Genomic DNA, 13549 nt, shown 5'->3' with positions numbered 1-13549 from the left:
GTCTCTGTTGCAGCAAAATAGTGGCTATTTTTCATTGAGTTGGTAAACGCTGGCTATTTTTGCATGACCAGTCCGAAAACTGGCTAGGCCGTGCTATTTTTACATTTTTGCAAGAAACAAGGAAGGAAGAATTAAGTGTTGGATCTGCCATGTCCATACTTATCTGCATGCACACCACTTCAGCTTGAGCAACTGCCAGTTGCATTTGGAGAAGGCTAACTTGGGCATTTGGAGAAGGCTAACTTGGTTCTGCAAAGATGCTATAGCTCCAACACAACCATAAACAGGATCCCTCACTCTAGCATTAGCCTCATACACCATTGAACTCACGGCATCGCACCGTTGATGCTCTGGTAACTTCTGCAAAAATTCCTGCAAAAACAATGAAATCCGAACCTAAAATTGTAGAAATCCACTCGAACAAACAAACAAAATGCAAATAATTTCTAACCTTGATTAGTTATGGTATTAAAGGGGAGCCTTGGCGTAACTTAGTAAAGTTACTGCCATGTGACCGGGAGATCACGGGTTCGAGCCGTAGAAACAGCCTGTTGCAGAGATGCAGGGTAAGGTTGCTTACAATAGATCCTTGTGGTCCGGCCCTTCCCCGGACCCCGTGCGTAGCGAGAGCTTAGTGTACCGGGCTGCCCTAGTAGTTATGGTATTCTTATGTAAAACAACAATGAACTTTAGAGATGTCATGATTAAAGCCCTAAGCCTTGACAAATAATACTATAGAGATGTCATTATTATACCAACACAAAGCTGGTTTAACTATCAAGAAAGAGTAAAGTAATTAACCTTAAAATTTCTGTTGTTTGTGTGTAAACTCACCTAGATAACACAAATGATCGGCACATTTCTCTAGAATTACTCAGGAACAATTTTTTGAATAAATGCTTACGCCTATGCTTATGCACCACACCATGAAAAAGAAAGATGATATGACTTTCTTCCCAACAACATCATCTGCTTAGAATCCTTAGGAATTATTTGCGAAACTTGCCTTTTCCATTTTTTTTTAAATAATAGAAATGCACAACAACAACAATAACAACCCAGTGTAATTCCACAAGATGGGGTCTAGGGAGGGTAGAGTGTACGCAGCCCTGCCTTTAAGAAGGCAGAGAGGCTGTTTCCGAAAGACCCTCGGCTCGGGAGGGGAAAAGGAGAGGGGCAATAACAAACATACCGATCTGACAACCGAAGCACAAATACAAAAATAGCAATAGGTAATGCAATCAAACCGAAACAAAGACAACAGCAAGTAGCAATAGAAGTCTAGGGATACGGAAAAAACACGAAAAACACCCAAGTGGTGAATCAAAGCTACTGTTACAAAGACACTCGGCTACCTAATAGAAATGTAATTTTAATTATTAGGCACCAAGAAAATGTATGGCAACTATTAACTAAGCATCATAAACACCATAAAATCTAGCAAAAATCTTATTCGGCTACTAGTTCCAATCAAAGACCCCATGAACTTTGAGAAGTTCACTCTTTCTTTTACACTACCTTTTTGTAGACCCGTCCCACACGGTAATTTGACATCTCTAGAAAACCAGCCATATTGACTGCATCTGTACTTTGTGCTAATCGCCTTCATCAATAAAATCTCTTCTTTGTATCTGAATCTCGATAACCATTTCTAATGCGGAAATGTCTATTAAAAAATGGCTAGTCCATGAATATTTAGCTTGATACCTTCTCCTACCGGACAAAGTGGCATCTCCTTTCCCATTTTTTCCATCCCACGAGAATTCTCTCATTAACTTTCAAACTTACCAACTGAAAATGGAATTGCAATTTTATAGCATGATTTTATTTTGATAAGGTAATGTAAGAACTTATAGCATGATTCTTCCCCTTTTTGACAAGTATCGTCATCCATCCCTCCAATCTTCTCTCAAATCTATAAACCACTGGTTGCCAAAGTTCACCATATTTGAACTTTTCACCTAGGATATCAATATCTCCAAAGGACCAAATCTATGTCTGACTTAGAGTAAAAAACCAATAACAACCCGGTATAATCCTACAAGTGGGATCTGGGGAGGGTAGAGTATACGCAGCCCTTACCCCTACCCCGGGTAGAGAGGTTGCTTTCGAAGACCCTCGGCAGAAGAAGATGAAATGAGACAATAGAATGGTAACAACAACATACGCCAAAAAGATAGTACCAGCGAGCTAAGAATCAGAAAAATAAATGAAAAATGCAATATCAATAATCAGTATAGTGGCAAGGTACTAGGAAACCGTAGCGGAAAAATAGTACTAACACAACGTGTCCACTAACAAATGGCTGACTTAGAGTAATCAAATCAAATCAACATAAATCATGTGCATCAATCAACAGTTTTGACTTAATGATACTGTTAGAAAACCAGTGATTGTTTGGAAAGAGCTCAAACCTGGAGCTCCTCACGATCATAAAGCTGACACCTTGGCTAACCTTTCTAGCTCATCACCACGAACCCCAGAGAATAGAAAATTTGGACATTTTCTTGGAATGATGATTTCATTCTGCACTCCCGCAGCTTGTGTGGTAGGCTTTGCAGCATGAGTCAAGGAAGTTGTGGTGTCATGACATAACTGGTCACCTCCACTGGATTCTTCACAATGGCTATCAGCAACCTTGGCAGATTCAAGCTGATCACTGGAGAAATTCATGTCGTTAATTTCAAGATGCTTTGTGCCAAGACTATTTGGAGCAGATTGGCTGGCTGAAAACTATGTCGCGCGGACTCTCCAAAATGATGCCGCACCCGTGTCGGATCCTCCAAAAATACACTATTTTTGGAGGATCCGACACGGGTGCGGCATCATTTTGGAGAGTCCGCGCGACATAGGCTGCAAATATACTCAGAATTTACTTGGAATAACATCAACATACCTGAAAATATTAATGCATACAATCAGAGATGCAATAGATCTGTTAAAAAGAATTTACTTTTATTACCAAGAGTGGTTTCAGTGCCATTGACTTGTGCACCAACTGATTGCTGAAGCACTACATTGTTAATTCTGTGGTGTCCTTCGGATATTTTCATCATGCTTTCTCCCTCAGAGCTATTGGAAACAACTCTATTACTTAGCACCCTCACATTTTTTAGTTTTGTTGTAGTGTTAGTAGTTCTTGATGATGTTGTTAGATCAATATTTTCAGGATAGATATTTACTGTATTTCCACTTTTCGGTAATCTGTTTGATGGGTCAAACCACTCTATTTTTCCCGGGCGTGCTACTGCTTCAATATCAGATAAAGATTTCACACTATGGCATATCTCAAAAGAGTTGAGTCCATCATCTGAAGGAACAGGTAAAATTTCAACAGATAGTTTGTCTCCCAGTTTTTGTCCAGAAGCAAGCTTGAAACTTCGAAATTGTCGCTTCATCGAGGCCAATAACATATTCAACATGGTTTGTGGACTCCTGAAATCTGACTTGTTATCTTGGGGTAAAAAGAACTCCAATAGGTATACATAGTCCCCTTTGTAGGAACTCTGCGAACATATAGCAAACGAGCTATGTAATCCAACTCTGTGTGCCACATGTGCCATTGTGCCAAGGGGTACTCAGTCATGCTTAACTGTGTGATGTCACTGCAGAAGCATGAACTACGGGTTAAAAAGGCCTTACCAACAACCCCCTGACTCTTCCCTAAGTGAAACATATCACAAGCAGCTCTGAACTCATAGCCTTCTGATGTACATATGCAAAATTGTTCCTCTGCGGTCTTGAATCTTTCAACATTGCTTCCGTCAAGGATAGGTAGCCATGTCTGAGCTAGAGGTAATTGATGAGTTCTGCATATAAAATTCAACTGCTCCTCGATCTCTTTTAAGGCGCATTCTAGCCCTCTAAGGCCCTGCTAAAAACAGACAGTTGATACAGGAGCTTTAGTTTATTTCAGTTAAAGAGGTACACTTTAGTTTAGTCTAAGATATTCTTTTCCTGTCTTTGGGAATTCAGGCATATAGCATCTTCATGAACATACCTTCTTGTCGGGGTGGCCATATATGTTTGATGATCTCAAGTCCACCTTCTGTTAAGAACAAGATGCCATGCTCAGAGAAATATATAGAGGTTCATGAGAAACAAGTAGGCTACTAGGCATAGCTCCTATGAAGAGAAAACGTCTTTTAATCTATCTCTAGAAAATTGAAGTGGTAATTGTGACATTTAAAAATGACCAAACTCTTCACTTAATTCATGTTTTTTTTATACTTTAGCTACCACACTAAAATTAACCGAAGTTTTGAACAACCTTTCCTTTCTCTACAGTAAAATTAACTCAAACAAACTAGAAGAGAGAAAGAGAAATGGCAAGAAAAGTAGAGAGGAAAGCCATACATTGAGCATCTCATAGACCATTTGAACAAGGTCTTGAGAGAAGGACTTTAATTTAATTTGATTTTCTTATGATATCTCAATAATAGCAGCTACTTTTTGGAAAAAAAAAGGTCTTGAGAGAAGCTTCCCTTCTTATCCCCTATGATCTTAAGTACTCCAATGCACTGATTACTAAGAGGCTCAAAAACCGGTACGGCCAAATAGTTCCCTAAACCAGCATCTGAAGCCAAGCCATGCTGAGGATAATCATTGGCAGAATAACGAGAAACATCTGGACTCATTTCAGGCAAACCATGTTTGAACACGCGTCCAATAGGACCAAGTCGATACTCATTCTCAGAACAATCAGTTACAATAGGAATTCTAAATTTCAGACACTCTTGACCTTAAAAACAAAGTCCTTCATGGAGTTTCGTAAGACCAAAAGGTAGGTCACAAGCTGTTAGAAAAATCTGATCGTTAGTGGTTATAGGTGCCCAAATTTGAACCAACCAGCGTCCGAAGTTGTCAAAAATGTAGGCATTCTTGAGAGCGGATGTGATTTTCTCCTTGATGGTATCATGATAGGTAGTAGTGTAAGCAGCTGTAAAAAGGTTGTTTATGTTATCCGTCGCTTGACTCGTTCAGAAAGATAGAGATGTAGCATCTCACTATTCAAGACTTAATCCATAAGCTCAAAGACTTCATATTCCCCAATCTAAACCCGACTCATTTAAAAGTCGCTCATCTTATCAAGTAACAAAAATTATCATTATCGAATCCTTGAGAATTTAGATTAACCGATAACAGATGAAACAAATAAGCAGCTCCACCAATGGTGCACTCCTAAAAAAGAACAAGATTAGAACTTCAACATGATTGCATAAGTTATAGGAGTGATAAACAAGCTCAAGTTTACACTTAAGAATATTTATGCAGCAGGAGCGGACCCAGGATTCAATGGTTGTGGGGGCACTGTGGCATTCAATATAAATTTATTACTGCTCATATAGATTGGTACGGGGGCCTATGCTAATATCTTACTAATTTTTGAAGAGATTTGCAAGTATATATAGAGTTTTTGCCGAAGTTTCCGGTTGCCGGTGACCCCTCAACCTATAGTGTAGGTCCGCCTCTGTTATGCAGTGCTCCGCAGAGCAACATGAATGAGAGCTGCAAGTTAGTTACTACCTCCCCTTGTTTGCTTTACTACCTTTACTTTGCTCTGGTATTTTCCTTTCTCTGATTCAGAGAACTTTTGCACCATGATTTGGAACTATTATTTAGTATTCTAAACATACAAGCCTGAATTTTTACTTTAACTGCTCTAATTATTATATCGCTAAAACTTGATTAAAATCTAACACTGACATGAACCAATCTTCATTAATTGTGCAAACTGGCTGTTTTGAAGTATTAGGATAGTTGGAGTATATCAACTCCTAGGCACCACTTAAAGCTCCACAAGTCAGATCAAGAGAAGTACCAGAAAACAATCTCTAAGCTAGAGGCATTGATTGACTATTACTTTAATCACTTACTTTGATAAGATTGAAGTCCAACATCATTAAGATTTTAGAGAGTACTACTACCTGTGGGGCAAAAGGTTTGTCAATTTTCTGCTCCTCTGATTCAACAAAGTGAACATTGAGTAAGATAGAAAATTCAACGTTTTGCCATCTGATATGAAGAAGTTTGTCCTTATGGAACTTCATTTATGACGTTGGTGTTGGGGTCAGCCTGCGTACACCTCGACTATTCCACCCGCTACATGCTATCTCCCAGACACCAGGTAACTCTACCATTCAAAGTTTAGACATATAGGAAGAAATCGCCTAACACATATTGTCACTGCTAGGATCTGAACCCTGATCTCCCATTTGTTTTCACCCACTTCATTGACTACTACGCCACAACCTTAGGCACATATACTTATGGTACTTCACGTGTTAGATTCCCAAATTGGTAGTGGATGGAGGACTTGGTCTCCTTATATGGTATTGCACAATCGTTATCTTATGACCTAGCTTTTGAGCTTGAATTAGACTTAAGTTCCATATCATAATATAATTTCCAAATTTTAGTCTAAAGTAAATTAATATAGTCCAATTTAATATCAAAATCTGTCAAATTGACCTCCATAAGCAAAAAAGGTACCCAATAAACACAATGAGTGTCACTACTCCTATGCATTAACCAAACACAAGAATCTAGCCAGGGGTAAAACTAAAAGAAGGGACAAAGTGAGAACCCATAGGCCATAGGCATCATTCTCCAAATAAGTGAGTTGAGTATCATATAGGGTGGTAAAATGGTTAAAAGAAAACAGTTATTCACCCGTATTACCTATTAAAAAATGGGTTGGATAATGAACTTTTTAAAACGGGTCAAACATGGATAAGTATCATATTATCCACTTAGAAAATGCATAACTAATAGGGTGGTAAAATGGTTAAAAGAAAACAGTTATTCACCCGTATTACCTATTAAAAAATGGGTTGGATAATGAACTTTTTAAAACGGGTCAAACATGGATAAGTATCATATTATCCACTTAGAAAATGCATAACTAATGGATTTAACTCTTACATTTGTAAAGCCTCAAATTGGGGTTCCTCAAGTTTTAGGGATTAGAAATTCTCTCAAAAGTGATCATATTCAAGAAGCCATAATATGGATATCCATATTATCCGCCAGTTAACCCATTTTCTATCCGTATTAAATATGGGTCGTGCCGGATAATATATCCGTTTTTGCATTACAGGTTATCGGCCGGTCCATATTCGACCCGACCCGCCCGCCCGTTTGACACCCCTAGTTGAGTATCATATAATCTGGATGTTATATAGTGTAAATACCAGTCCATAGACCATAAAAATAAAGGGGAAAAGGCACTTACTGCTGGGGAAGACAGTAGGAAACTCGTTATTGTGTTGGCTCAATGTATTGCAGCGAAAATGGCATGTAACTCAATGCTTCAGCCACACTACTACATATTCTGAATGCTTTGTTTGCCATTTTCACTGTAGCCCAAGTATTTAATACTTAAGCTTTAATGTGAGATGAAATCCAAAATCAAATTGATGATCACAATTGTGGGGAAAGTGTGGAAGATGGAGTAAGGAGTAGAAGATGGAGCAGTTGTGAGGAGGAAGGTGTAAGGAAGGAGAAAGAAAAGACCAAAAAAAAAAAAAAAAAAAAAAAAAAAAAAAAAAAAAAAAAAAAAAAAGAGCATAAATTAAATTTCTTTATTATTATTGGCTCCAAATTTGAATATGCTGAAAAATATTTTATCTATTATTGTTTATCATTAATTTTTTTTATTTGTAAGTGAAAGACTTACAATCTCTTAGTAGGCGTTTGTACATAATAATTATAATTTTTTTTAAAAATAATAGTATTTGGAGTTAAGTTGAAAAATAATACTTTGGAATTTGGAATTTGAAATTGTGTTTGGACATGTATTTCACTTGAAAAAATATTGAAGTTTTATGAGCGGGGGAAATTTGAAAAACTCATTTTTGAATTTTTTTCAAAACTTGCAAAATTTCATGGACAAACACATTATTGAAAGAAAAAAAATCAAAAAAATAAAATAAAATAAAATTTATGGACAATCAGGTCCTTAGTATCCAATAGACTTAGCATATAATATGATACAATAACAACGACAACAACCCAGTATAATCCCACGAATAGGGTCTGGGAGGGTAAAGTATACGCAGACCTTACCCATACCCTGAAGGTAGAGTTTAATATGATCCAATATAAGGAAAAATATATACATATGTGTGTGTGGTGATATCTTAATTAGTTAGGATTGAATTTTAGCTATCTTAGTACCTTTATTTAGGTCTACTGTTTGTTAAAAAAAAAAATTAAGCTTGTTAGAGATTTATTTGTTATCAGCAAATATAGAGAATTTTTAGTGTTAGATAAATTAATCTTTATAATGTTTGAATTGAAATGAGCTTAATTGGCCTTTATGCGGTGTTAACCATTTAATAACTATATTTGTAGTGCATAATATTTTAGTGTATGCAAATATTAGCCATATCTTGTGACAATAAAGGTTGTTTTTGATAGATCCTCGGCAACTACTGAAGAGTCTCCTAATTCAGTTCTGTCTTTCTATGAAAGTCTCATAACACATACCTACACAACCACACACTTGAGCACAAACCTATGAAAAGCAAGTCTCAACTACCTTACAACTTGAGCATAATTCCAAAAGGTATTAAATTTGCAATTTCAAATCACATTGTTCTTGAAAGAATGTGGAATGAAGTAATCTTGAAAAATCAAATTTTGCCACCCCCTATAATTAGATCTGTTTCTCTAGCTTTTGTCTCTAAGGATACCATTGGGGTTGATGGAAATAAAATAGCTTCAGAGACATGACATCTTTTCATGATGTAGAGGAGGACATTGAGAATGTCATTTAAAGTGTTATGGCCTATAATTATATAACAAACTCAGTATAATCCCATAAGTAGGGTCGCGGGAGGATAGAGCGAATGCAAACCTTACTCCTATCTTGTATAAATAGAGAGGTTATTTCCGATAGACTCTCTGCTCAAGACAAGCATAATCACAAGTTCACAACAATAATAAAAAGAAATATAATAGTGAAGAAACCATTAAAGAAGCCGGAACTTGATATTTTGAAAAGCTATGGCCTATAATTATAGTCACTTCATATTTGATACTTTGCCTTAATGATAACACCATATTCCAACATGGGGGCCAAAAGGAAACAAGAAAAATGAAGAAAAAAATATAAATTAAAAAAAAAAAAAAGACAAACATTATTTTAATTAAAATGGTCTGGCAGTTTCCTCAAAAGTAAGGTACAAACATCAAAAGCATTAGATACAAAATCTTGAACCAATTATCTACCCCACAACAAAGGAAACTAATTATAAAGTAGTCAACTCAACATACATAAGTACATATCATAATTATAGCTCATAATTATATGTTTAGACATTTACAATATGGTTAATAATGGTCATCATCATCTCTTGAGGGGTCAGCTAGAGATGTGCTATATAAAGATGTATAGAAAGAAAAAAGAGAAGAAAAAAAAGAAGAAGCAGACAATAAAGTAAGATCTTGATAGCAAATATTAGAAAAGACTAGGCAAGCATGCTAGTCAAGCAACTAGCTAAATAGTTACTAGCTATGTTACGTGCACTCTTCAAAAATATCGTTCCACCCGTGTCGTATCGAATTCTCGAAAAATATAGTGTTATTTTTGAAGGATCTGACTTGCATCTAGTGACATTTTTGAAGAGTCCGAACTATATAAGTTACTAGCTAGCATGACCATAAGGACTCCCCCATATTAGCTTGATCAACCACCATGTCCATGGTAAAAAGGGACATGGTTGGTTGAGTTTGAGTGTGTCGGGACGATGGCGACACGTTTTCCGGCGAGTTTCCGGCCGTGCCGCCACCGCTAGACATCGACGAAAATTGTCGCATCCTCATGTGTACAACCTCAGCTTGTGCAATTGCCAATTGTGTTTGGAGATGGTCAATTTGTTGTTGCAAAGATGATATAGCTCCAACACAACCATAAACTGGATCCCTAACTCTAGCATTAGCTTCATACACCATTGAACTCACGGCATCGCCCCGTTGATGCTCCGATAACTCCTACAAAAATAAAATAATTATTTGTATCTGATATTTATATCAATTCATGCAATTAACTCTGTATTCAATGGCGGAGCTAGGGACGTAAGGGTTCATCCGAACCCCTTTTGTAGGGAATTATACTATATAAAATGCATATATATATATAAGATATTGTACCCCTCGGCTTCTCCGCTTGTTTAAACTTTTATAACCCCTTGATGAAAATTATAGCTTTACCATTGTCTGTATTACGTACAAATCAAAGTGATGATATGTTACTTAACCATCTTTTTAATGTAAAGATTGAATGCGAGTAAGTTTTTTTGGGCAATATACCATATTTTGTCCATATAAGATTGTACAATCACCATCCATAATAGAAACTTAATTAATTATTTTATTTTCTATTTTCTATTAATTTGCCTCCCCCCAACCAAAAGAGGGGGTGATTAAGGTATTTTAGTCTGAAATAACATGGATGGAACTTCTTCTTTTTTCTTTGCAAGTGGCATAAATTTAATTTCTAGCCCTAAAATTTGACAAAATGATAAATGCAATAGTGATGTCATGATTACACCAAAAGAAATATAATTGTTTAAGCCCTCAAGAAAAGAGTAAAGTAAAAACCTGAACTTTTAACATAGAATTTCTGTCTTTTAAGTGTGAACTCACCCTATTAAAATAAGGAAAAAATGCAAGTGATATAATCACTTTTCTAAAATTACTTTGGAATAACAAATCTTTGACTATATTCTTACGCTTATGTACCACAAGAGAAAAATAAAAAAAATGTTAAAAGACTTTGTTTACAAAGACTCACTTTTCTTTATGCTTTTTCCAATTTTTATCTCTTCTGCTCCTAATTAATTATTTGGAAAACGTTCTTGAATTATTTAAACAAATTAAGTTATAATAATATAATGTATTGTGCTAAATATTAGACTCAAGATGGGCCAAGACGGAGACGAGGTCAAAAACTTCAGTAAAAATATTTAAGATTTAAATATATGTATATAATAAATAAAATAAAAGGTATGATGTTACCTAAGGTAATAACAGTGGGGTCTTTGGACCCAGTGGCGAAGCCAGAAAATTCAATAAGAATGTTCAAAGTCTATTAGATCATAACAATAGTAATATTTTACCCTATACACAGTAAAATTTTCCGACGAAGGATGTTCAGTTGACCACCCTTAGCCACCCATAGCTTCGCCCCTGGTTGGACCGTTTTCAGCCGTTATAGAGCCAATAATGGAGAATATTAAAATTAAAAAAAAAAATAAAAGAAATTTCCCACAAATAAGAGAAAAGAAAAATATTTACAGTAATCTTATCGGTGTATTTTACTATTATCACGTTAAAGTTTTTTGGGTCAATATTTTCATACTAGTAGTCATCTCTAACCTTGACTCTTTAATACAAAAAAATAAGACTATTTAGTATACTTGGGTGTGTGATATAAAGTTAAATTTGGTTCTCAAATGCAAAACGAACAAATCTTTGTGGGTCAGAAATCCAATTTTTTATAAATATAAGGGGGATACTCAACGTGCTAGTAAATAATGGCCCACTTAAAGTAAGGAAGATACAAAATTAGAGGTAAATCATGCCAAAAAGAATTATTATTAAAAGTGAAATGACGAGAGTTAGCATCTGAAATAGTGTTCTATAATAAAATGCCAAAAGTTATGCAATTAAATTGCTGTGTAAAATTAGACTAGCCAATTCATATAATCATAGGTTTTATAATAAACTTTAGGTGAGTCTCTATTACTAGTAAACTTAAAAAAAAAATAAAAAAATAATATGCTATAACCTATAAAACTTCATAAATGTTGTAAACACATTATTATACTGGTGTATATAAATACAAATCTTTAAAAATTGGCCTTCTTTTAGAAGTTAGTCACTCTGCCCTAAAATCTAAGTTATATTTACTATACACTTAGATTTTAATAAAAATATTTTTTCGTACAATACCAACAATAACTATATCTCAATTCCAACAACCACATTCTTTAATAAACAAGGTAAAATGCATGAATAAGGCTTAAGTAGACATTCTAAAAAAAGGGGACGACACTGTATAGTTGTTCTTAAAATAATAGTCGAAAAATATATATATTTTGTATATATACATTTTGTATGTCATATACAAAAATTATATAAATTGTCTACAATTTTTCGACTACCAAATGTAAATAGTTTCTGGTGAGAGCTAAAAGTGATAATACCCAAAAAAAAGAAGAGCATCCCCGTTAACTTAGGGTCTCGCGGAAATGTCGCATTCCAAGAGGGTGTAATGTATGCAGTATCCTCTGATGTAGTAGCTAATTTCATAACATGAACCAGTAACCTATATATAGATCAAGCGAAATAACGTAACTTTATCGTTGTTCCAAGGCTCCCCTGAAACGTTATCCATGATGCAGAAAGGAAAATAAATTAAAATTGTTCACGTAGGGTTTCGGGGAAGGACCTCATTCCAAGGGAGTGTAATGTAGGCAGTCTATTATGATGCAAGCATCAGTAACTAGTTTCATGGCACGAACCGTAACCTATATATAAGTCAAACGAAACAATGTCTTTATCGTTGTTTCAAGGCTCCCCTTCGCTTAATTAAACATAATAATGCAGGAAGAAAATTAAACTAAAATTATTAGAATTAGGTCTCTTACCTGAAGCATCTTGTTAACATTACTAGCACCAAAAACTTTATGTACACTAGCAAATTTCTGTGGCTCATCAGCAGGAAAATAAGGAGCAAAAACACAATCTTGTGCACATCTTCTCCTTAGCAATTTACAAGCTGCACAAGGTGAAGCTGCACTTTGTTTTCTACCACTCTCCTTCATTCTCAAAAATTCTTCAACTTTACTCAAACTAATTCAGATATTTGACTATTTATATATAATTGAGTATCTTTTTTCTAGCTTCATTCACACAAAAGTTTAACTACCTTAAAAAGTTTTATACTAACTGCTACTGTCAGTTTTTGCAGGTTTATATCTGAAAAGTGTAATGAGAAATGGAAGGAATTACTTAAAATAAAGAAGAGTAAAGGGAAAGAAGGTTTTAAAAAGGGAAAATTGGTTGAAGGGAGTGAGAAAGGTTAGAGGTTAGATGTTATATAGAAAAGTTTAGGTGGCAGAAAATCTTTTGTAGGACCTACTAAGAAAAGCTTTAGATTTGTGGTATTAAAAATCAACTTATATGTCATTTGGAATTTTTTTTTCACATACCTTTGTTTTATAGTACTACTAAAGAAGAAGGTGAGATCAGACCGACAAGGGTTGTGATGGAGCGGTAAGTACTCCTTCTTCTTTAACTAGATGTCTCGGGTTCGAGTCTCTGGGTATAGAATCGCCTTTGTTAGGGAGCATATTACCCCCCAATGTGGGACTTCCCGACGTGAATACGGATTTAGTCGAGCTCCAATGTGAGTAGCGGATACCGGGTGGAAAACCAAAAAAAAAAAAAAAAAAAAAAAAAAGGAAGAAGGTGAGGTTGTTATTATTAAGAATATAGTTAGGGGTTGATTGAAATGGTGTATTAGGAAAAACAATATATT

General features: G+C 35.3%; 2 protein-coding genes across 5 annotated transcripts; both read right to left on the bottom strand.

Annotated features, from left to right (window-relative positions):
• Window positions 1-41: 41 nt before the first annotated feature.
• Window positions 42-7539, bottom strand: LOC109238384. Of its 4 annotated transcripts, none has more exons than XM_019404824.1 (5): window positions 7235-7539; window positions 4001-4048; window positions 2963-3874; window positions 2415-2659; window positions 42-372 (listed from the first exon to the last, which is right to left on the bottom strand). In XM_019404824.1, exons 3-4 carry the CDS (start codon window positions 3561-3563, stop codon window positions 2568-2570), a joined length of 693 nt encoding a protein of 230 aa, XP_019260369.1. In that variant the 5' UTR covers window positions 3564-3874; window positions 4001-4048; window positions 7235-7539; the 3' UTR covers window positions 42-372; window positions 2415-2567. The 4 variants fall into 4 exon arrangements, with proteins under 4 accessions (XP_019260369.1, XP_019260367.1, XP_019260370.1 ...); XM_019404822.1 differs by having other exon boundaries at window positions 2963-3871; XM_019404825.1 differs by lacking the exon at window positions 7235-7539 and adding an exon at window positions 4357-4457.
• Window positions 7540-9270: 1731 nt separating this feature from the next.
• Window positions 9271-13067, bottom strand: LOC109238381 (LOB domain-containing protein 4-like). Its single transcript, XM_019404814.1, has 2 exons — window positions 12657-13067; window positions 9271-9996 (listed from the first exon to the last, which is right to left on the bottom strand). Exons 1-2 carry the CDS (start codon window positions 12831-12833, stop codon window positions 9655-9657), a joined length of 519 nt encoding a protein of 172 aa, XP_019260359.1. The 5' UTR covers window positions 12834-13067; the 3' UTR covers window positions 9271-9654.
• Window positions 13068-13549: the final 482 nt, after the last annotated feature.

The sequence above is a fragment of the Nicotiana attenuata genome, unplaced genomic scaffold (genome assembly GCF_001879085.1).
Source record: "Nicotiana attenuata strain UT unplaced genomic scaffold, NIATTr2, whole genome shotgun sequence".
Taxonomy (NCBI): Eukaryota; Viridiplantae; Streptophyta; class Magnoliopsida; order Solanales; family Solanaceae; genus Nicotiana; species Nicotiana attenuata.
The sequence above is the reverse complement of the archived record's forward strand: the minus strand, read 5'-3'. Positions and strand labels throughout refer to the sequence as shown.

Excerpts from the sequence above, each read along its gene's own strand:
- LOC109238384 (XM_019404824.1), bottom strand. The coding sequence starts at position 3,563 with ATGGCACATGTGGCACACAGAGTTGGATTACATAGCTCGTTTGCTATA. Across the intron at positions 2,660-2,962 it reads TGGCACTGAAACCACTCTTG|TGATCAGCTTGAATCTGCCA; the intron begins GTAATAAAAGTA and ends GAATTTCTCCAG.
- LOC109238381 (XM_019404814.1), bottom strand. The coding sequence starts at position 12,833 with ATGAAGGAGAGTGGTAGAAAACAAAGTGCAGCTTCACCTTGTGCAGCT. Across the intron at positions 9,997-12,656 it reads ATGTTAACAAGATGCTTCAG|GAGTTATCGGAGCATCAACG; the intron begins GTAAGAGACCTA and ends TTATTTTTGTAG.